At 42.2% G+C, this 24,646-nt stretch overlaps 1 protein-coding gene across 1 annotated transcript in view; it reads right to left on the bottom strand.

Moving 5' to 3' along the window:
- Nucleotides 1-257: 257 nt before the first annotated feature.
- LOC139832414 (uncharacterized) overlaps nt 258-24,646 on the bottom strand; it is a 56,247-nt gene continuing 31,858 nt past the window's right edge. Inside the window, exon 4 of the mRNA XM_071822171.1 lies at nt 258-331. Coding sequence (XP_071678272.1) covers nt 258-331 — 74 coding nt within the window. The remainder of the gene's footprint in view (nt 332-24,646) is intronic.

Genomic DNA, 24,646 nt, shown 5'->3' with positions numbered 1-24,646 from the left:
ATAAAGTGTGTATAAAACATGTGAGTATCATCATAAAAGTAGCATGAAACATAAGAAATTATAGATACGTTTGAGACGTATCAGGGCATCATCAGAAGTGGGCCAGGGAGCCTAGACCATGCCTACGTGCGGCCTAGGGTGGGCCCGCGCCTAGGGGTGGTTTTGAGCCCCCTGGCCCATCTCGACCTCCCCTTCAGACTTCCTCCGTCATCTGGAAAAATATAATTTTATGTATCTTTGTTGGGAATTGTTGGTCTTCAGAAATATGGTGCCTTGACGGTCCTTTCTCCACCAGATTCCTTGCTCCGGTGGTTAATTCTCCAATAATCATCTGCAAAAATAGATGGAATGACATAAGTATTACCTTTAAATATGAAATATATCAATGAATAATAGTAAATTATGATATAAAATAGTGATGCAAATTGTACGTATCAGAGATGAATATATATTCCTGTGTCCCCCCACACAAGGTGAGGTACGGCACGTTGGAGAGATGCGGGCTACCACGAAGGTCTCCCGAACGCCACAAAGTCTCACCTTCTTATCCAAGCCAATACCACGAAGGACAAAGTCCTTTCCCTTATGGCTATATTTTCCTCCACTCCGGAGATGGTAAGCTCAACAACCACTTCACAAGCTTGACGAAGGAGAAGCCCGGGTCTCTTCACAATCTTCCACGAAGTGGTCACCCACCAACTGCCAAGCCAACTAGGAGGTCACACCTCCAAGAGTAACAAGCTCACGGTCTCTCACTCGAACTAATTGTAATGGAGAGCCCAACACTTATGCAAGAAAGCAAAAGCAAGAACACCAAAGGTGTTCAAATCCCTCACACTCAAATCCCACCAAAGCAACAAGTGCAGGGAGGAATTAGAGAGAAAGAACAATGGAGGAAATCAACAAATGACTCCAAAATCTAGATCCCAAGAGTTCCCCTCACAAAGAGGAGGAATGGATTGGTGGAGTTGTAGATCTAGATCTCCTGTTTCAAATCCCTCAAGAATATGCAAGAATCATAGGCGGGATGGAGAGGAAGCAAGCTTTTGAGGTTCACAATGGAGTAGGAGAGAGAGAGGGAGAGAGCAAATAGAATGGTTGACCTTACCTCCTCGAGGAGGAAGAATGACTATTTATAGTCCAAGGGGGGAAACTAGCCGTTTGGGGAATTCCTACGACCCGTACCGGCGGTAAAACTTGCACCACCGGAATGGTACGATGAGCAAACCGGCTGACCGAAACCACCCCCTGGAAATCTCCAGCACACGAGGCTGGAGCGGTTCTAAAACCGGCACGCCGGTTCCCTCGCCGGAACGAGACCGGCTCACCAGTACGAAACTGGTTTTGCCGGAACAGAGTACTGGTACATGTTCCAGCGAAACCGGAACCATTTTGGCTCGCCAAGATATTCCGGCAGGAGAGCCAACACCACCGGTTTTAGCGTAGAAATCGCCAGAACCCCTCAAACGCAATTTTCTCAAAAGAACTTAACTTTGACAAAGTTCCCGAACTTCGATTGATATGAAACCAATTTTGTTGCAAATATTGGGATCCTCACAAAATATTTTTAGATGATTTTAGAGAGGGAGCCTCCCAATGTCAAGAAACGGTAAAAACGTCCAAACTTGAAAACGCAACAGAATATGTATACGGATTCTGTTTTTGATGAACTTGGGATTTTTGAAAAGCTAGCAGCAAGCTCAAGAACCTCACACAGAGAAACACCAAGAAGCCACAAGAATATAGGGATGCAAAGTATGCAAAGGATTGAACTTCCTAAGACGATGCGATCAAGTTACTCAACCAAAAGCCCCTCTTGATAGTGCGGCTATCTATCCTATAACCCGTTCTCCCAACAACCACCTTGAGACCGGTAAAAGGAAAACCTTGCAAGGCAATACCTTTGCCTTGCATGCATCCCACTTGATCTTGATGATAACGCTTCAAGCTACCTCAAACCGGAATGCCATAGTTGATCATTGTTTCTTCGTGAAGACTCGCAATTGCTCCCCTATACACCATCATGGGATAGCTTCATTGAGGCACATCTTCATATGTACATTATCACCAAATGAACCGCAAGCTTCAAGCATGATATCTTTGATATGCTCATCTTAAACTTGCCCTTCTCAACCGCCCACAAGATCACATGATCCAAAGTGGTACAATCTTTATGATTCATGTGTTGACCAACTTGAATTCAATTTTTCACTCTTAGTCTTTGTCAACCTTGTATCACTTCATGCTCAAATAAATGGTCTTGATGCCAATACCAAAGGTATATCATTATATTCATGGCATCCACACTTGAATCCAACACATGGAATATAAGCAAGACCTATGGAACATTCCTTCATATAAACACAATAAAAACATTAGTCCATAGAGGATAGTCATTAATTACCAAAAACACACTTAGGGGGCAATGTACCCTTACACCGGTACACCAACGTCTGGAGGAGAGTCTTGATACGTCTCAAGCGTATCTATAATTTTTGATGCTCCATGCTTGTTTTACACCAATTTATATATGTTTTGCTTACACTTCGATGCACTTTTATATGATTTACGACACTAACCTATTAACAAGATGCCATAGTGCCAGTTCCCTGTTTTCTGCTATTTTGTATTTCAGAAAAGTTGTACAGGAAATATTCTCGGAATTGGACGAAACAAAAGCCAAAGTCAATATTTTCCGTAATGAAGACAACGTCCAGTGGGGAGACGAAGAGGAGCCAAAGGGCGGCCAAACCACCTCTTAGCGCGGCTAGGCCTGGGCTCGTGCCAAGGCATGGTCTAGCCCACCCAGGTGGCCACCGATATCGCCCCTCCGCCTATTTATTCATGATCTCGGGAAAACCCTGAATACCCGAGCCTCCATCCACGAAAATTTCTGTCGCGGTCGCCATTGCAGAACCCATCTCAGGGGGTTCTAAAGCTCTTCCCGGCACCCTGTCGGAGTGGGAAATCATCACAGGAGGCATCTACATCGCCATGCCCGCCTCCGAAGTGATGCGTGATGTGGTGACCATGCATACCACTTCATGTTGTAGTATGCCAGTCGATGACATAACATGAGCGAAGTACCAATCCGCAAATATTACATCCCTCGGACTAGTACAATAGAAGCATAGCTAGTCTTTATTTCACTCACTTAATATTACAGTAATACATGTACATCACATTGAAGCTCCTCCTGGGTCCATAGAGGATAACTCCTAGGTTCTAGGTGAACCCTACTTAGTTTATACAATATAGGTCTAAGAAGGCTTAGCACCATTCTACTCGAGCAGCTAAATACTATAGAGTTCGTGCTGCTCGACTACTATTACTACTAGGTGTTCTCAAGTGTGGTCTTCTTCCGGAACCTCCCCGGTTCCGTACACGATAAGGTAGTCAACCCCCTCTACTTCTCCAGAGAGGTCTGGTTCTTCATAGTAGATCCCATCTGCTCCTTCTTGTCCTTCAGTGGCCTCCTCCAGGTGGTTCAGACAATCTAAGCATGGGGTTATAAGAGGTCTGAGTACGAGCGTACTCAACAAGTTCATTATAGGAAAGAGGTATTTAATGCACTAGCTACGACATTATACCAGAAAGTCAAATGCCAATGCAGGTTTTTATAAGCATTTCTTCAAAAGGTTGCTTTTATTCCGAAGAGCTATGTCCGTCAGCCTTCACCGGGTGTCTAGAACTTCATGGAGTTCCTTTCCGGCCGCGTTCACAATTTCAAAACCCGGAACAGGGAGTGGCAGTTCATGATTCATTACACTCTGCAGAGGTGTGTGCTGGCGCGTAGTTGACGAGGGAGTTACAAATCTCTGTGGTGTAGTTTTCCTTCACGTCCCCGGCAACGCCACCAGAAATTTAGCTTGACACGCGTACAGCACGCGACCGTTGGGAACCCCAAGTGGAAGGTGTGATGCGTACAACAGTAAGTTTCCCTCAGTTAGAAACCAAGGTTTATCGAACCAGTAGGAGTCAAGAAGCACGTTGAAGGTTGATGGTGGCGAGATGTAGTGCGGCGCAACACCAGGGATTCCGGCGCCAACGTGGAACCTGCACAACACAACCAAAGTACTTTGCCCCAACGAAACAGTGAGGTTGTCAATCTCATCGGCTTGCTGTAACAAAGGATTAGATGTATAGTGTGGATGATGATTGTTTGCAGAAAACAGTAGAACAAGTATTGCAGTAGATTGTATTCGATTAAAATAATGGACCAGGGTCCACAGTTCACTAGAGGTGTCTCTCCCATAAGATAAATAGCATGTTGGGTGAACAAATTACAGTTGGGCAATTGACAAATAGAGAGGGCATGACAATGCACATACATGATATGATGAGTATTGTGAGATTTAATTGGGCATTACGAACAAAGTACATAGACCGCTATCCAGCATGCATCTATGCCTAAAAAGTCCACCTTCAGGTTATCATCCGAACCCCTTCCAGTATTAAGTTGAAAACAACAGACAATTGCATTAAGTATGGTGCGTAATGTAATCAATAACTACATCCTCGGACATAGCATCAATGTTTTATCCCTAGTGGCAACAGCACATCCACAACCTTAGAACTTTCATCACATGTCCCAGTTTAATGGAGGCATGAACCCACTATCGAGCATAAATACTCCCTCTTGGAGTTAAGAGTAAAAACTTGGCCAGAGCCTCTACTAATAACGGAGAGCATGCAAGATCATAAACAACACATAGGTAATAGATTGATAATCAACATAACATAGTATTCTCTATCCATCGGATCCCAACAAACACAACATATAGCATTACAGATAGATGATCTTGATCATGTTAGGCAGCTCACAAGACCCGACAATGAAGCATAATGAGGAGAAGACAACCATCTAGCTACTGCTATGGACCCATAGTCCAGGGGTGAACTACTCACTCATCACTCCGGAGGCGACCATGGCGGTGAAGAGTCCTCCGGGAGATGATTCCCCTCTCCGGCAGGTGCCGGAGGCGATCTCTGAATCCCCGAGATGGGATTGGCGGCGGCGGCGTCTCTGGAAGGTTTTCCGTATCGTGGCTCTCGATGCGGGGTTTCGCGACGAAGACTATATGTAGGCGGAAGGGCAGGTCGGGAGGCGTCACGGGGGCCACACGCTAGGGCCGCGCGGCCCCCCTGGGCCGCGCCGCCCGAGTGTGGCGGCGCCTCGTGGCCCCCCGTCGGCTTCCCGTCGGTCTTGGGGAAGCTTCGGGTGAAAATAGGCCCCTGGGCGGTGATTTCGTCCAATTCGAGAATATTTCCTTACTAGGATTTCTGAAACCAAAAACAGCAGAAAACAGAAGCGGCTCTTCGGCATCTCGTTAATAGGTTAGTGCCGGAAAATGCATAAATATGACATAAAGTATGCATAAAACATGTAGATATCATCAATAATGTGGCATGGAACATAAGAAATTATCGATACGTCGGAGACGTATCAGCATCCCCAAGCTTAGTTTCTGCTCGTCCTAGCGGTAAACGATAACAAAGATAATTTCTGGAGTGACATGCCATCATAACCTTGATCATACTATTGTAAGCATATGTAATGAATGAAGCGATCAAAACAATGTAAATGACATGAGTAAACAAATGAATCATATAGCAAAAACTTTTCATGAATAGTTCTTCAAGACAAGCATCAATAAGTCTTGCATAAGAGTTAACTCATAAAGCAATAATTCAAAGTAAAGGTATTGAAGCAACACAAAGGAAGATTAAGTTTCAGCGGTTGCTTTCAACTTGTAACATGTATATCCCATGGATATTTGTCAATGCAAAGTAATATAACAAGTGCAATATGCAAGTATGTAGGAATCAATGCACAGTTCACACAAGTGTTTGCCTCTTGAGGTGGAGAGAAATAGGTTGTCAACACCCGGATTTTTAAGTCCGAATGCCTATTATGTCATACATCGCAATCCCAGGAATATTGTTGTTGCGAGGCATAATAGTTAAGTATCACAGTCATCATTCATTACAAACCATAAGTCTTACAAATTGGAATCACATGATCCATATTACACGAATAGTTGATCTATTGATCAACGAACCAACACAAGTTCATAGTTCAACATAGCGGAAGCGTAAGATACAAGGACTCTCTAGTCCACAGGCCAACGCTTGACGTCGGAAGGCGCTTAGTGGTCGTAGGCGTCCTGCTGGTCATCTCCGTGTTCATCTTCATACTCTGGCCATTGGAATAGCCAGGGACAAAGCCGTGAGTACGTTGAGTACTCGCAAACTCAAACTAATGGAAGTGCAAGACATTCTAGTAGGGTTTGCTAAGCTCTAGTTTATTTGCATAAAGCTAGTTTTAGTTCACAAAGTTTTGAAAAAAAAGCTTACTCAAGTGCTAACTAACTCAAGTGGGAACACTAGTGTCATCCCCACCATTCAAGTGGTGATTTCAAGTCAAGTCACCACAAGTCATTTCACCATCAACCTTTTCAACTTCATTTTCAAAGATATGACATCGGAAACTGTATGGCCTTTCCAACCGTCCGTAACCGTGGACGCGGCTATTCGAATAGGTTTACACTCTGCAGAGGTTGCACACTTGTGCCACAACATTTGATTTCATCCGTCGGGATTTCCCCGAATAATCGTAACACAGTACGCGGATCATCAACCATAACCTTTCACTTACGAACCCTAGTATGAGCACCTCTCCCCATGAGCTTGGCCTCCCAGTGAAGACCATCTGTCAACCTGGGAACTGCACAGGGCTTGGGCCGGACATTCACCTCATCTCGCATCATATCGTATCGTTTCTTTTGTGGTAGAGGCAGCTTTCGGCATAACCCCGATGACGCTTGTTTAGAGGGAGCCCATACTAAGACGCATAAACTTCCAGTTAAGCCCTACCCATAATCAGGTATTGTGGGGGTACTTGAGAATTGGAAAGGTATCGCATTCCCACCAACATCATGTTTTATCAAAAATCACCATCTTCTCTTGGTCATATTCACCTTCCAAAATCATTCAATGGAATGCATCTTCATTCCAAGGTTTCAAAATCCTTTCAAAATCACAAGTCTCCCATCTAGAGTAGTCACATTTAGTTTATTAGCACTAGCTCTAATTCATGAGGGGTGCTATCTTGCCTTGCGTGGAAGAGACTAACTCACTACTCTAGTATCCAAATTGTATTTTGACCAAAGTTAACTATAAAAGTAACTCTTTTTAGAAAACAAGTAAAAACTTGGGATGGGTTCACATAAGAAAGGATAAGAAACATGGTGCCATGCCCCAAGGGGCTTTGCACTTTGCAAGGGTAAAAGCTTGCACAGTAATTTAGCTTGCCTTGGTAGTTTTCAAACTGTTCCTCTTCCTCCTCCTGGTAGCAACCTTCTTCTTCGGCGTACTCTCCGGTGCTACCGTCTAAATTTGAATACGAGTATAATTACTCCCTAATTCAATGGCTATTCCACACATCACAAATAAACACACAACTACTCTATGCACACACATAAATAAACTAGGGTGCATGGGTGGTGGGATTTAAATAGAATTTGTAGTCCAAATGTAGATGATAGTTTCCATAGGGTTCTTGAGAAATAATTTCCTCTCATTGAAATCTTCTTAAGATTTAATTTCTCCAACAATCATGGATGAACTCATATTGACCTAAATCAAAAGTTCATCATCATCATCATTTGGTAGAATGATTTAAATGAGGTGGAACACCTCATACCATTTAAATAACACTACATTTGATTTAAATCTCAAGAAATTCATATAAGAGAGTTTGGAACCAGGGGTTCAAACATCCCATGAATTCATGTGAGACAAGTTTAAATGAAGTGTAATACTTCACACAATTTAATTCTAATAGTTTTGGACAATATCAACTAGTTAAACTAGTCAAAATATCCACTCATTAAACCATGGCATGATCATGCAAAGTGACCACACCATTTTATTGCATAAACAATTAGTGTAAGTCAAAAGTGAGCTATTAGAGTTGGAATTAACTTAATATCTATTTTGGTTGATTTTTAAGAATTATTTGAATAGGGAAAAGTCCCTGGCTTGTTATTTTTGTCACATTAATTCTACAAAGAGATTGACCATGAGGCCAGTGGCATTGGATAGAGAATTTCAGTGGCTTTCTAACAATGTCAAAGTCACTAAATTTGGTTTAGCCGATTTGAAATGGTTGAATTTCAAAGTTTGGGCAGTATTGGATTGTTTGGAAAATGTTTAAAACGAATTTGAATTAAACAGGCCGGCGGGAAAACGAAGCTGGGCCGATTTGAAATAAAACGGCCCACCTCAGCCCACCACGCGTCTGTGCCCGCGTGGGCTGCCTGACAGGGGGGTCCCGCATGTCAGCGGCGTTTAAAACCCGAAACGGTACGAGCGACGTGGCGCGTTGGATTAGAAGGCAATCCAACGGCGCACGGTCGTCGTCTTCTCCGGCGAGAAGCAGAGGTTCGGGCGGCGAGCCTAGGGGGTGGGAGAGCTAACCAGGGCTCCCGCGGTGGCTGGCAGTGTGCGTGATGTCGATGTGGACGACGGCGAAGCTCCTGGCACCGGCGGCGTCTCCTGGATCGGCTCCAATCGACGGCAGCGAGGTGCGGCACTGGCGGGCTCCGATCTTCAAATTGGAGCAACTCCGGCGACAATCGAGTGAGTGGTTGGGTGGAGGAGAAGCAGTGGAGGATGGTGAACGAGATGGCGTGCTCAACTTCGTCCAGGGAACGCTGTATTTATAGCTGGCCAAGGGTGCGGCGTGGCCGTGAAGAAGTCGACCATGGCGCGGCTTCTCCGGCAAGCGATCGAGCTAGGCGGGGTGGTGGCAGTGTTCTACGGCTCCTGGCGACGCTATTGGCGGCGACAGCGGGGTCGGGCGGTGGCTAAACTGGTCGCATTGCTTCCGTGTCTGCCGTGTTGGTCGCGGGATCGCGTTGTCGTCTCCGGCGACGGCGGGCACGGGTCGGGGTCGAGGGCATGTCTGGTGGCTGCGTGGCGACGCGGCGATGCTCAACGGCTGGTCAGCGATTCCAGGGCGTGCTCGTGGTGATGGCGCGGTGCGTGGCCAGTGTGTGCCCGCGGCGTGCACACGCGCGACGTGCGCGGCGTCCAGGGCGCCATGGACGCGTGCTGGTCTCGGCGTTGTCGAGCTCCTCCTCGACCAGGGCTGGGCTAGGGTGGCGTAGGAGAGGTGGTGGCACACGGTGGCGCAGGGGCCAGGGTTGGGGAAGCAAGGGGAGAGGGGGTGGTGCGGCATGGCCGGCATGTGGCCGGCATGGCCATGCCATGCTTGTTCTCTCTCCCTCCCTAGGGTTTCTATGTTGAGGTTAGTGAGAGAGGGGACCAGGGGACATTGTAGGATAGCTTTGGTTTAAATTTGGATGAGGTAGATCACTATTTGCAATAGTTGCAAATAGTGCCCAATTTTGGAAAATGCAAAATTATCCAAATTGGAAAAAGTTCAAAAGATGAAAGTTTGTGATATGTGAAGGTTGAGATAAGTTGTAATTGACCAGAGATGAATTGAGGTGGTGGTGGAAAAATTAGATTTCAAAATTTGGCCAAAATGGCTAAGTGGAGATTGTTGACAATGTTAAAAAGTCAAGACTTTGAATGAGCATAGCTAGTGATCCAAGATGAATTTGGCAGGGTGGTCTTCATCAAAGTTGTTCACCTTGATGTTGACTTTGAAATGGTGCAAAGAGTGAGCAAAGATTGGTTTGGGAAAATTGAATTGCAGGGGCTCAAAGTGGTGATCAGACTAAAATTGGCAGATTTGGTCATCATCACATGTGAGTGGGAAAAGTGTTTGAAATTCATTTGAATTGTGCAACCCAGGTTCCAAAAGTTGTAATAAGTGTTTAATAACATTATTCCACTAATGGTGAAGACCAAATAGGTCTAGGGTCAAAATTTATAAAAATGCCATAGGGCATATGTGAGGGTTTTTAGGGTTTTGCCTTTTATTGGATTTTCTTCCCCTTTGATTTATTTGGTTGGTGATCTTCATATGATCACTCTAGGGTTTTAGAGCCCATCAAAATACAAGTAATAACAATCATCATGGCATATCACTCAAATGCACAAGTCCTATGCATGGTACTATATGCAAAAGAAAAGTTTTTGTTGGTTTGAAATTTTGCGTTCTGGAATTCTCTAACTTTCTTTTTATTGAAATTTGGGGTGTTACATAGGTGAACTGACTCAACATAAAAAGTAAAAGAAAGGCCCTTCGCATAGGGAAGCATTGATTGCTATATTTGTGCTAGAGCTTTGATTTTGAAAACAAGAAACAATTTTGTCAACGGTAGTAATAAAGCATATGTGTTATGTAAATTATATCCTAAAAGTTGCAAGCCTCATGCATAGTATACTAATAGTGCCCGCACCTTGTCCTAATTAGCTCGGATTACCTGGATTATCATTGCAATGCATATGTTTTAACCAAGTGTCACAAAGGGGTACCTCTATGCCGCCTGTACAAAGGTCTAAGGAGAAAGCTCGCATCGGATTTCTCGCTATTGATTATTCTCAACTTAGACATCCATACCGGGACAACATAGACAACAGATAATGGACTCCTCTTTAATGATTAAGCATTCATCAATTATTAATTTTCTCATATGAGATTGAGGATATTTGTCCAAAACTCTAACTTCCACCATGGATCATGGCTTTAGTTAGCGGCCCAATGTTCTTCTCTAACATTATGCATGCTCTAACCATTCTAGCGGTAAATCTCCCTTACTTCAGACAAGACGGACATGCATAGCAACTCACATGATATTCAACAAAGAGTAGTTGATGGCGTCCCCAGGAACATGGTTATCGCTCAACAAGCAACTTAATAAGAGATAAAGTGCATAAGTACATATTCAATACCACAATAGTTTTTAAGCTATTTGTCCCATGAGCTATATATTGCAAAGGTAGAGGATATAAATTTTAAAGGCAGCACTCAAGCAATTTACTTTGGAATGGCGGAGAAATACCATGTAGTAGGTAGGTATGGTGGACACAAATGGCATAGTGGTTGGCTCAAGGATTTTGGATGCATGAGAAGTATTCCCTCTCGATACAAGGTTTAGGCTAGCAAGGTTATTTGAAACAAACACAAGGATGAACTGGTGCAGCAAAACTCACATAAAAGACATATTGTAAACATTATAAGACTCTACACCGTCTTCCTTGTTGTTCAAACTCTTTACTAGAAATTATCTAGACCTTAGAGAGACCAATTATGCAAACCAAATTTTAGCAAGCTCTATGTATTTCTTCATTAATAGGTGCAAAGTATATGATGCAAGAGCTTAAACATGAGCACAACAATTGCCAAGTATCACATTATCCAAGACATTATAGCAATTACTACATGTATCATTTTACGATTCCAACCATATAACAATTTGACGAAGAAGATTCAACCTTCGCCATGAATATTATGAGTAAAGCCTAAGGACATACTTGTCCATATGCAACAGCGGAGCGTGTCTCTCTCCCACACAATGAATGCTAGGATCCATTTTATTCAAACAAAACAAAAACAAAAACAAACCGACGCTCCAAGCAAAGTACATAAGATGTGATGGAATAAAAATATAGTTTCACTAGAGGAACCTGATAATGTTGTCGATGAAGAAGGGGATGCCTTGGGCATCCCCAAGCTTAGACGCTTGAGTCTTCTTGAAATATGTAGGGGTGAACCACCGGGGCATCCCCAAGCTTAGAGCTTTCACTCTCCTTGATCATGTTGTATCATCTTCCTCTCTTGATACTTGAAAACTTCCTCCACACCAAACTCAAAACAACTCATTAGAGGGTTAGTGCACAATCAAAATTTACATGTTCAGAGGTGACATAATCATTCTTAACACTTCTGGACATTGCACAAAGCTACTGAAAGTTAATGGAATCGAAAAATCCATCAAACATAGCAAAACAGGCAATGCGAAATAAAAGGCAGAATCTGTCAAAACAGAACAGTTCGTAAAGACGAATTTTATTGAGGCACCAGATTTGCTCAAATGAAAATGCTCAAACTTAATGAAAGTTGCGCACATATCTGAGGATCACTCACGTAAATTGGCATAATTTTCTGAGTTACCTACAGAGAATTTGGCCCAGATTCGTGACAGCAAAGAAATCTGTTTCTGCGCAGTAATCCAAATCTAGTATGAACCTTACTATCAACGACTTTACTTGGCACAACAATGCACAAAACTAAGATAAGGAGAGGTTGCTACAGTAGTAACAACTTCCAAGACTCAAATATAAAACAAAAGTACTGTAGTAAAACATGGGTTGTCTCCCATAAGCGCTTTTCTTTAACGCCTTTCAGCTAGGCGCAGAAAGTGTATATCAAGTATTATCAAGAGACGAAGCATCAACATCATAATTTGTTATAATGATAGAATCAAAAGGTAACTTCATTCTCTTTCTAGGGAAGTGTTCCATACCTTTCTTGAGAGGAAATTTATATTTAATATTACATTCCTTCATATCAATGATAGCACCGACAGTTCGAAGAAAAGGTCTTCCCAATATAATGGGACAAGATGCATTGCATTCAATATCCAAGACAACAAAATCAACGGGGACAAGGTTATTGTTAACGGTAATGCGAACATTATCAACTCTCCCCAAAGGTTTCTTTGTAGAATTATCAGCAAGATTAACATCCAAATCACAATTTTTCAACGGTGGCAAGTCAAGCATATTATAGATTTTCTTAGGCATAACGGAAATACTTGCACCAAGATCACATAAAGCATTACAATCAAAGTCATTGACCTTCATCTTAATGATGGGCTCCCAACCATCCTCTAGCTTCCTAGGAATAGAAGTTTTGCGATTTAGTTTCTCTTCTCTAGCTTTTATGAGAGCATTTGTAATATGTTTCGTGAAAGCCAAGTTTATAGCACTAGCATTAGGAATCTTAGCAAGTTTTTGTAAGAACTTTATAACTTCAGAGATGTGGCAATCATCAAAATCCAAACCATTATAATCTAAACCAATGGGATCATTATCCCCAATGTTGGAAAAAATTTCAGCAGTTTTATCACAGGCAGTTTCAGCAGTTTTAGCAGTTTCAGGCAGTTTTTCGCGCTTTGCATTAGAAGTGGAAACATTGCCAACACCAATTCTTTTACCATTAATAGTAGGAGGTGCAGCAACATGTGGAGCATTAGCATTACTAGTGGTGGTAATAGTCCAAACTTTAGCTATATTATCTTCTTTTTCATTTTCTTCTTTCTCCCACCTAGCACGCAATTCGGCCATCAATCTTATATTCTCATTAATTCTAACTTGGATGGCATTTGCTGTAGTAACAATTTTATTATCTATATCCTCAGGTTTAGCAGCCATTTTATTAATTAAAGAAGATTGTGACGCAGACATGTATGAGATTCGGTTTTCAGCATTCGCAAGTTTAGTTTGCAACTCAGAGACCTCCATATTCAAAATTTCAAGTTGATTTCCTATATTCTTCAACAAGGTAGATTGTTCATTCATAGTTTTAGTAAACAATTTATTTTGCTCGTATTGGGATTGCATAAAGCTCTTAGTGGATCTTTCAATTTCTAACATCTTTTCTTCATTAGGTGAAACATATCTACCATAAGAGTTACCATTAGCAGGATATGGCATAGAGTTATTGTAATTGTTATTCTTAATGAAATTCACATCAACATATTCTTTTTGAGCAACCAATGAAGCTAACGGAACATTATTAGGATCAACATTAGTCCTACCATTCACAAGCATAGACATAATAGCATCAATCTTATCACTCAAGGAAGAGGTTTCTTCGACAGAATTTACCTTCTTACCTTGTGGAGCTCTTTCCATGTGTCATTTAGAGTAATTAATCATCATATTATCAAGAAGCTTTGTTGCTTCGCCAAGAGTGATGGACATAAAGGTACCTCCAGCAGCTGAATCCAATAGGTTCCGCGAAGAAAAAATCAGTCCTGCATAAAAGGTTTGGATGATCATCCAAGTAGTCAGTCCATGGGTTGGGCAATTTTTAACCAAAGATTTCATTCTTTCCCAAGCTTGTGCAACATGCTCATTATCCAATTGTTTAAAATTCATTATGCTACTTCTCAAAGATATAATTTTAGCAGGGGGATAATATCTACCAATAAAAGCATCCTTGCATTTAGTCCATGAATCAATACTATTCTTAGGCAGAGATAGCAGCCAATCCTTAGCTCTTCCTCTTAATGAGAAAGGAAACAATTTTAATTTTATAATGTCACAATCTACATCTTTATACTTTTGCATTTCACATAGTTCAACAAAATTATTGAGATGGGCAGCAGCATCATCAGAACTAACACCAGAAAATTGCTCTCTCATAACAAGATTTAGTAAAGCAGGTTTAATTTCAAAGAATTCTGCTGTAGTAGCAGGTGGAGCAATAGGTGTGCATAAGAAATCATTATTATTTGTGGTTGTGAAGTCACACAACTTAGTATTTTCAGGAGTACCCATTTTAGCAAGAGTAAATAAAGCAAACTAGATAAAGTAAATGCAAGTAACTAATTTTTTTGTGTTTTTAATATAGCAAACAAGATAGCAAATAAAGTAAAACTAGCAACTATTTTTTTGTATTTTGATTTAGTGCAGCAAACAAAGTAGTAAAAAAAATAATGCAAGACAAAAACAAAGTAAAGAGATTGGAATGTGGAGACTCCCCTTGCAGCGTGTCTTGATCTCCCCGGCAACGGCGCCAGAAATTTACTTGCTGGCGCGTAGTTGACGAGGGAGTTAGAAATCTCTGTGGTGTAGTTTTTCTTCACGTCCCCGGCAACGGCGCCAGAAATTTAGCTTGACACGCGTACAGCACGCGACCATTGGGAACCCCAAGTGGAAGGTGTGATGCGTACAGCAGTAAGTTTCCCTCAGTTAGAAACCAAGGTTTATCAAACCAGTAGGAGTCAAGAAGCACGTTGAAGGTTGATGGCGGCGAGATGTAGTGCGGCGCAACACCAGGGATTCCGGCGCCAACGTGGAACCTGCACAACACAACCAAAGTACTTTTCCCCAATGAAACAGTGAGGTTGTCAATCTCACCGGCTTGCTGTAACAAAGGATTAGATGTATAGTGTGGATGATGATTGTTTGCAGACAGTAGAACAAGTATTGCAGTAGATTGTATTCGATTAAAAGAATGGACCGGGTGATACATCTCCGACGTATCAATAATTTCTTATGTTCCATGCCACATTATTGATGATATCTACATGTTTTATGCATACTTTATGTCATATTTATGCATTTTCCGGCACTAACCTATTAACGAGATGCCGAAGAGCCAGTTGCTGTTTTCTGCTGTTTTTGGTTTCAGAAATCCTAGTAAGGAAATATTCTCGGAATTTGACGAAATCAACGCCCAGGGGCCTATTTTTACATGAAGCTTCCAGAAGACCGAAGGGAAGACGAAGTGGGGCCACGGGGCGCCGCCACACTAGGGCGGCGCGGCCCAGGGGGGCCCGCGCGGCCCTAGCGTGTGGGGCCCCCGTGACGCCTCCTGACCTGCCCTTCCGCCTACATATAGTCTTCGTCGCGAAACCCCCGCATCGAGAGCCACGATACGGAAAACCTTCCAGAGACGCCGCCGCCGCCAATCCCATCTCGGGGATTCAGAGATCGCCTCCGGCACCTGCCGAGAGGGGAATCATCTCCCGGAGGACTCTTCACCGCCATGGTCGCCTCCGGAGTGATGAGTGAGTAGTTCACCCCTGGACTATGGGTCCATAGCAGTAGCTAGATGGTTGTCTTCTCCTCATTATGCTTCATTGTCGGGTCTTGTGAGCTGCCTAACATGATCAAGGTCATCTATCTGTAATGCTATATGTTGTGTTTGTTAGGATCCGATGGATAGAGAATACTATGTTATGTTGATTATCAATCTATTACCTATGTGTTGTTTATGATCTTGCATGCTCTCCGTTATTAGTAGAGGCTCTGGCCAAGTTTTTACTCTTAACTCCAAGAGGGAGTATTTATGCTCGATAGTGGGTTCATGCCTCCATTAAATGCAGGACGGTGAGAAAGTTCTAAGGTTGTGGATGTCTTTGTTGCCACTAGGGATAAAACATTGATGCTATGTCCGAGGATGTAGTTATTGATTACATTACGCACCATACTTAATGCAATTGTCTGTTGTTTTCAACTTAATACTGGAAGGGGTTCGGATGATAACCTGAAGGTGGACTTTTTAGGCATAGATGCATGCTGGATAGCGGTCTATGTACTTTGTCGTAATGCCCAATTAAATCTCACAATACTCATCATATCATGTATGTGCATGGTCATGCCCTCTCTATTTGTCAATTGCCCAACTGTAATTTGTTCACCCAACATGATATTTATCTTATGGGAGAGACACCTCTAGTGAACTGTGGACCCCGGTCCATTCTTTTAATCGAATACAATCTACTGCAATACTTGTTCTACTGTTTTCTGCAAACAATCATCATTCACACTATACATCTAATCCTTTGTTACAGCAAGCTGGTGAGATTGACAACCTCACTGTCACGTTGGGGCAAAGTAATTTGGTTGTGTTGTGCAGGTTCCACGTTGGCGCCGGAATCCCTGGTGTTGCGCCGCACTACATCTCGCCGCCATCAACCTTCAACGTGCTTCTTGGCTCCTACTGGTTCGATAAACCTTGGTTTCTTACTGAGGGAAAACTTGCCGCTGTACGCATCACACCTTCCTCCTGGGGTTCCCAACGGACGCGTGTTGTACGCGTATCAAGCTCTTTTTCTGGCGTCGTTGCCGGGGAGATCAAGACACGCTGCAAGGGGAGTCCCCACATTCCAATCTCTTTACTTTGTTTTTGTCTTGCTTTATTTTATTTATTACTTTGTTTGCTGCACTAAATCAAAATACAAAAAAATTAGTTGCTAGTTTTACTTTATTTACTATCTTGTTTGCACTCTATATCAAAAACACAAAAAAATTGGTTACTTCCATTTACTTTATCTAGTTTACTTTATTTACTATTGCTAAAATGAGTAATCCTGAAGTTGAAGTTCGTTCGTTTAAGCAAAAAGGGGGAGAATGTTTAAAAGATGCTTGGTATAGAATTAGTGATGCCCATAATAGGTGCACTAAGAAACACTCCACCACTATCCTACGGAGGAATTTTTATGTTGGTATCTCTAGCTGGAATAGGTATGTTCTTGATTGTCTCGTGGGAGGTAACTTCCTAGGTACTCCTGCCTTAGAAGCTAGTTGCATTATTGAGAGTTTATTTGGAATACCACCCGTTAATGAAGTTAAAATTGAAACCTCTCTTGAAGATGTCATGAAAAAGTTAGAAACCATAGAGCAAAACCTTCCAAGTATTGATACTACTTTGGGAGCATTACTTGATGGCACTGATAAACTTGATAAATCTCTAGGTGGAATTAATGAGAAAATTGCCATCTTAGAATCTTGTGCTATTCATGATAATCAAACCCAAAGGATTAGTTAACTTGAAGAGGCTATGGGAACATTGGGTTCAACCTTTTCATCTATAAAGTTTAGAGAGAAAGCTTATGTGGGTAAGGAGCAAAAGTTCATGTATGTCTCTAAGGGGCCTAAACCAAAAAGCTATTATAGGCCTAAAATTGATAAAGCTCTTAAAACCACTATAGATAAGGGAGCATCTAAGATACCCAATGGGACAAATTGTGAAAATTATGATGTTGATGCTCCATCTCTTGATGTTACTTGATATACACTTTCTGCGCCTAGCTGAAAGGCGTTAAAGAAAAGCGCTTATGGGAGACAACCCATGTTTTTTACTACAGTACTTTTGTTTTATATTTGAGTCTTGGAAGTTGTTACTACTTTAGCAACCTATCCTTATCTTAGTTTTGTGCATTGTTGTGCCAAGTAAAGTCGTTGATAGTAAGGTTCATACTAGATTTGGATTACTGCGCAGAAACAGATTTCTTTGCTGTCACGAATCTGGGCTAAATTCTCTGTAGGTAACTCAGAAAATTATGCCAATTTACGTGAGTGATCCTCAGATATGTACGCAACTTTTATTCAATTTGAGAATTTTCATTTGAGCAAGTCTGGTGCCTCAATAAAATTCGTCTTTACGAACTGTTCTGTTTTGACAGATTCTGCCTTTTATTTCGCATTGCCTATTTTGCTATGCTTGATGGATTTTTCGATTCCATCCACTTTCAGTAGCTTTGTGCAATGTCCAGAAATGTTAAGAATGATTATGTCACCTCTGAACATGTAAATTTTGATTGTGCACTAACCCTCTAATGAGTTGTTTTGAGTTTGGTGTGGAGGAAGTTTTCAAGGATGAAGAGAGGGAGATGATACAACATGATCAAGGAGAGTGAAAGCTCTAAGCTTGGGGATGCCCCGGTGGTTCACCCCTGCATATTTCAAGAAGACTCAAGCGTCTAAGCTTGGGGATGCCCAAGGCATCCCCTTCTTCATCGACAACATTATCAGGTTCCTCTAGTGAAACTATATTTTTATTCCATCACATCTTATGTACTTTGCTTGGAGCGTCGGTTTGTTTTTTGTTTTTGTTTTTGTTTGAATAAAATGGATCCTAGCATTCATTGTGTGGGAGAGAGACACGCTCCGCTGTTGCATATGGACAAGTATGTCCTTAGGCTTTACTCATAATGTTCATGGCGAAGGTTGAATCTTCTTCGTTAAATTGTTATATGGTTGGAAACGGAAAATGATACATGTAGTAATTGCTAAAATGTCTTGGATAATGTGATACTTGGCAATTGTTGTGCTCATGTTTAAGCTCTTGCATCATATACTTTGCACCTATTAATGAAGAAATACATAGAGCTTGCTAAAATTTGGTTTGCATAATTGGTCTCTCTAAGGTCTAGATAATTTCTAGTATTGAGTTTGAACAACAAGGAAGACGGTGTAGAGTCTTATAATGTTTACAATATGTCTTTTATGTGAGTTTTGCTGCACCGGTTCATCCTTGTATTTGTTTCAAATAGCCTTGCTAGCCTAAACCTTGTATCGAGAGGGAACACTTCTCATGCATCCAAAATCCTTGAGCCAACCACTATGCCATTTGTGTCCACCTACTACATGGTATTTCTCCGCCATTCCAAAGTAAATTGCTTGAGTGCTACCTTTAAAATTTCTATCCTCTACCTTTGCAATATATAGCTCATGGGACAAATAGCCTAAAAACTATTGTGGTATTGAATATGTACTTATGCATTTTATCTCTTATTAAGTTGCTTGTTGTGCGATAACCATGTTCCTGGGGACGCCATCAACTACTCTTTGTTGAATATCATGTGAGTTGCTATGCATGTCCGTCTTGTCTGAAGTAAGGGAGATTTACCGCTAGAATGGTTAGAGCATGCATAATGTTAGAGAAGAACATTGGGCCGCTAACTAAAGCCATGATCCATGGTGGAAGTTTCAGTTTTGGACAAATATCCTCAATCTCATATGAGAAAATTAATTGTTGTTGAATGCTTAAGCATTAAAGAGGAGTCCATTATCTGTTGTCTATGTTGTCCCGGTATGGATGTCTAAGTTGAGAATAATCAATAGCGAGAAATCCGATGCGAGCTTTCTCCTTAGACCTTTGTACAGGCGGCATAGAGGTACCCCTTTGTGACACTTGGTTAAAACATATGCATTGCAATGATAATCCAGGTAATCCAAGCTAACTAGGACAAGGTGCGGGCACTATTAGTATACTATGCATGAGGCTTGCAACTTGTAAGATATAATTTACATAACACATATGCTTTATTACTACCGTTGACAAAATTGTTTCTTGTTTTCAAAATCAAAGCTCTAGCACAAATATAGCAATCAATGCTTCCCTCTGCGAATGGCCTTTCTTTTACTTTTATTGTTGAGTCAGTTCACCTATCTCTCTCCACCTCAAGAAGCAAACACTTGTGTGAACTGTGCATTGATTCCTACATACTTGCATATTGCACTTGTTATATTACTTTACATTGACAACTATCCATGAGATATACATGTTATAAGTTGAAAGCAACCGTTGAAACTTAATCTTCCTTTGTGTTGCTTCAATACCTTTACTTGGAATTATTGCTTTACGAGTTAACTCTTATGCAAGACTTATTGATGCTTGTCTTGAAGTACTATTCATGAAAAGTCTTTGCTATATGATTCATTTGTTTACTCATGTCATTTACATTGTTTTGATCGCTGCATTCATTACATATGCTTACAATAGTATGATCAAGGTTATGATGGCATGTCACTCCAGAAATTATCTTTGTTATCGTTTACCTGCTCGGGACGAGCAGAAACTAAGCTTGGGGATGCTGATACGTCTCCGACGTATCGATAATTTCTTATGTTCCATGCCACATTATTGATGATATCTACATGTTTTATGCATACTTTATGTCATATTTATGCATTTTCCGGCACTAACCTATTAACGAGATGCCGAAGAGCCGATTCTTTGTTTCTGCTGTTTTTGGTTTCAGAAATCCTAGTAAGGAAATATTCTCGGAATTGGACGAAATCAACGCCCAGGGGCCTATTTTCACACGAAGCTTCCAGAAGACCGAAGGGAAGACGAAGTGGGGCCACGGGGCGCCGCCACACTAGGGCGGCGCGGCCCAGGGGGGGGCCGCGCGGCCCTAGCGTGTGGGCCCCCAGTGACGCCTCCTGACCCGCCCTTCCGCCTACATATAGTCTTCGTCGCGAAACCCCCAGTACCGAGAGCCACGATACGGAAAACCTTCCAGAGACGCCGCCGCCGCCAATCCCATCTCGGGATTCAGAGATCGCCTCCGGCACCCTGCCGGAGAGGGGAATCATCTCCCGGAGGACTCTTCACCGCCATGGTCGCCTCCGGAGTGATGAGTGAGTAGTTCACCCCTGGACTATGGGTCCATAGCAGTAGCTAGATGGTTGTCTTCTCCTCATTATGCTTCATTGTCGGGTCTTGTGAGCTGCCTAATATGATCAAGATCATCTATCTGTAATGCTATATGTTGTGTTTGTTGGGATCCGATGGATAGAGAATACTATGTTATGTTGATTATCAATCTATTACCTATGTGTTGTTTATGATCTTGCATGCTCTCCGTTATTAGTAGAGGCTCTGGCCAAGTTTTTACTCTTAACTCCAAGAGGGAGTATTTATGCTCGATAGTGGGTTCATGCCTCCATTAAATCTGGGACAGGTGACGAAAAGTTCTAAGGTTGTGGATGTGCTGTTGCCACTAGGGATAAAACATTGATGCTATGTCCGAGGATGTAGTTATTGATTACATTACGCACCATACTTAATGCAATTGTCTGTTGTTTTCAACTTAATACTGGAAGGGGTTCGGATGATAACCTGAAGGTGGACTTTTTTGGCATAGATGCATGCTGGATAGTGGTCTATGTACTTTGTCGTAATGCCCAATTAAATCTCACAATACTCATCATATCATGTATGTGCATGGTCATGCCCTCTCTATTTGTCAATTGCCCAACTGTAATTTGTTCACCCAACATGCTATTTATCTTATGGGAGAGACACCTCTAGTGAACTGTGGACCCCGGTCCATTCTTTTAATCGAATACAATCTACTGCAATACTTGTTCTACTGTTTTCTGCAAACAATTATCATCCGCACTATACATCTAATCCTTTGTTACAGCAAGCCGGTGAGATTGACAACCTCACTGTCACGTTGGGGCAAAGTAATTTGGTTGTGTTGTGCAGGTTCCACGTTGGCGCCGGAATCCCTGGTGTTGCGCCGCACTACATCTCGCCGCCATCAACCTTCAACGTGCTTCTTGGCTCCTACTGGTTCGATAAACCTTGGTTTCTTACTGAGGGAAAACTTGCCGCTGTACGCATCACACCTTCCTCTTGGGGTTCCCAACGGACGCGTGCTGTACGCGTATCACCGGGGTCCACAGTTCACTAGAGGTGTCTCTCCCATAAGATAAATAGCATGTTGGGTGAACAAATTACAGTTGGGCAATTGACAAATAGAGAGGGCATGACAATGCACATACATGATATGATGAGTATTGTGAGATTTAATTGGGCATTACGACAAAGTACATAGACCGCTATCCAGCATGCATCGATGCCTAAAAAGTCCACCTTCAGGTTATCATCCGAACCCCTTCCAGTATTAAGTTGAAAACAACAGACAATTGCATTAAGTATGGTGCATAATGTAATCAATAACTACATCCTCGGACATAGCATCAATGTTTTATCCCTAGTGGCAACAACACATTGATGACCCACAAGTATAGGGGGTGTATCGTAGTATCTTCGATAAGTAAGAGTGTCGAACCCAACGAGGAGCAGAAGGTGTTGACAAGCAGTTTCGATGAAGGATTCACTGTAAATGCTCACAAACAAGTATTCAGGGGGTTTTGATGTAGCAGTTGAATAAAGTACGAGTAAGTAAAGTGCGAGAGTAACAATTGCAGCGAGTGGCCCAATCCTTTTTAGCACAAAGGACAAGCCGGGTTGTTTACTTATAATGACCAAACGTTCTCGAGGACACACGGGATTTTTGTCTAGTGCTTTCGCTACATACGGCTAATTAATCTTCATTGTTTTGATAAGTGTTGTGTGGGTGAACCTGTGCTAATGTACCGCCCTTCCTAGGACTAATACATACTTGTGATTATACCCCTTGCAAGCATCCGCAACTACAAGAAAGTAATTAAGATAAATCTAACCACAGCCTTAAACTCTGAGATCCTGCTATCCCTCCTGCATCGATATACCAACGGGGGCTTAGGTTTCTGTCACTCCGGCGACCCCGCAATTGGCAAACGAATACAAGATGCATTCCCCTAGGACCATAAAGGTGAAGTGTCGTGTAGTCGACGTTCACACAACACCACTAGAAGAATAACACCACAACTTAAATATCATAACATTGAATATTACTCAACCATACTTCACTACTAACATTTAGACTTCACCCATGTCCTCAAGAACTAAACGAACTACTCACGAGACATCATATGGAACATGATCAGAGGTGATATGATGATGGATAACAATCTGAACATAAACCTTGGTTCAACGGTTTCACTCAATAGCATCAATAACAAGTAGAAATCAATACCGGGAGAGTTTCCCCTATCAAACAATCAAGATCAAACACAAATTGCTACGGCGGTGACGATGTCCAGCGGTGGAGACGGCGGTGATGATGGTGGAGATGATGATGATGGTGATGGAGATGATGTCCAGCTCGATGATGGTGACGATGGCGTCGATTTCCCCCTCCCGGAGGGAATTTCCCCGGCGGATCTCAGCCCGCCGGAGAGCTCTTTTCTCTCTGGTGTTCTCCGCCCCGCAGAGGCGGCTGTAACTCTTCGTGAGGTACCCTCTGTGGCTTAGGTCTTCGGGGCGAAGGATTTCGCGAAGAAAAGGAGGCGAGAGGGGTTGTGTGCCCCCCTCCTCACCAGGCGGCGCGGCCAGGCCATGGGCCACGCCGGCCTGTGGTCTGGGCCCACCTTGGGTCCCCTCGACTCCCCCTTCTGGCTTCCTTCGTCATCTGGAAAAATAGGATTTTTGGTATAATTTCCTTCCACTGTTGATCTTCCGAAATATTGCGTTCTGACGGTGCTTTTGCCAGCAGAATCCTGGCTCCGGTGCTCGATCCTCCAATAATGATGAAACATGCAAAATAGATGAAATAACATAAGTATTATGTCCAAATATGAAATATATCAATGAATAGCAGCAAATTATGATACAAAATAGTGATGCAAATTGGACGTATCAACTCCCCCCAAGCTTAGACTTCGCTTGTCCCCAAGCGAAACTGAACTCAGTAAACAGGACCACATGTTTATGGAGTGAAGAGTCGATAAATAAAATACGGACAAGAAGCATCATATTCATTCACACAAGACATTCTAGTAAACAACTTCCTCATATGACTCAACTTGAAACAAGTATAAGGTAATCACAAATAAAGGTGCATAAGAAATCATAGTTGGTGATGGCAAACTTCGTTCTTGGTCAGAGAACAATTAACAGATTATACTTATCTCATTGAGCAGCGTTCTCATGTTAAAGTTTATATGGCACAACTTGCATACTCAATCATAATAGTCTCCTCATGATCATTGATAACTTGCAAAGCTATATTCATTCAGATAAAACTTGTACTGAACAAGGAAGAATAAAAGACATGATGAAGCAAATCACAATATAAAGGTTTGATCACAACTACTCAAATGCTTGCTTGAGATGGAGGGAAATAGGTTTACTGACTCAACATAAAGTAAAAGACAGGCCCTTCGCAGAGGGAAGCAGGGATTAAATCATGTGCTAGAGCTTTTTCAGTTTTGAAATCATATAAAGAGAACAAAAGTAATATTTTGAGAGGTGTCTGTTGTTGTCAACGACTGGTAGCGGGTACTCTAACCCCCTTGCCAGACAAACCTTCAAAGAGCGGCTCCCATTTTATTTTTATTTTGTGTGGCACTCCTTCCAACCTTTCTTTCACAAACCATGGCTAACCGAATCCTCGGGTGCCTGCCAACAATCTCATACCATGAAGGAGTGCCTTTTTATTTTAGTTTTATTATGATGACACTCCCCCCAACCTTTGCTTACACAAGCCATGGCTAACCGAATTCTTCGGGTGCCGTCCATCAATCACAT

The sequence above is a fragment of the Lolium perenne genome, chromosome 6 (assembly GCF_019359855.2).
Source record: "Lolium perenne isolate Kyuss_39 chromosome 6, Kyuss_2.0, whole genome shotgun sequence".
NCBI lineage: Eukaryota > Viridiplantae > Streptophyta > Magnoliopsida > Poales > Poaceae > Lolium > Lolium perenne.
Note: the sequence above shows the minus strand (reverse complement) of the source record. Positions and strands in the feature narration are given on the sequence as shown.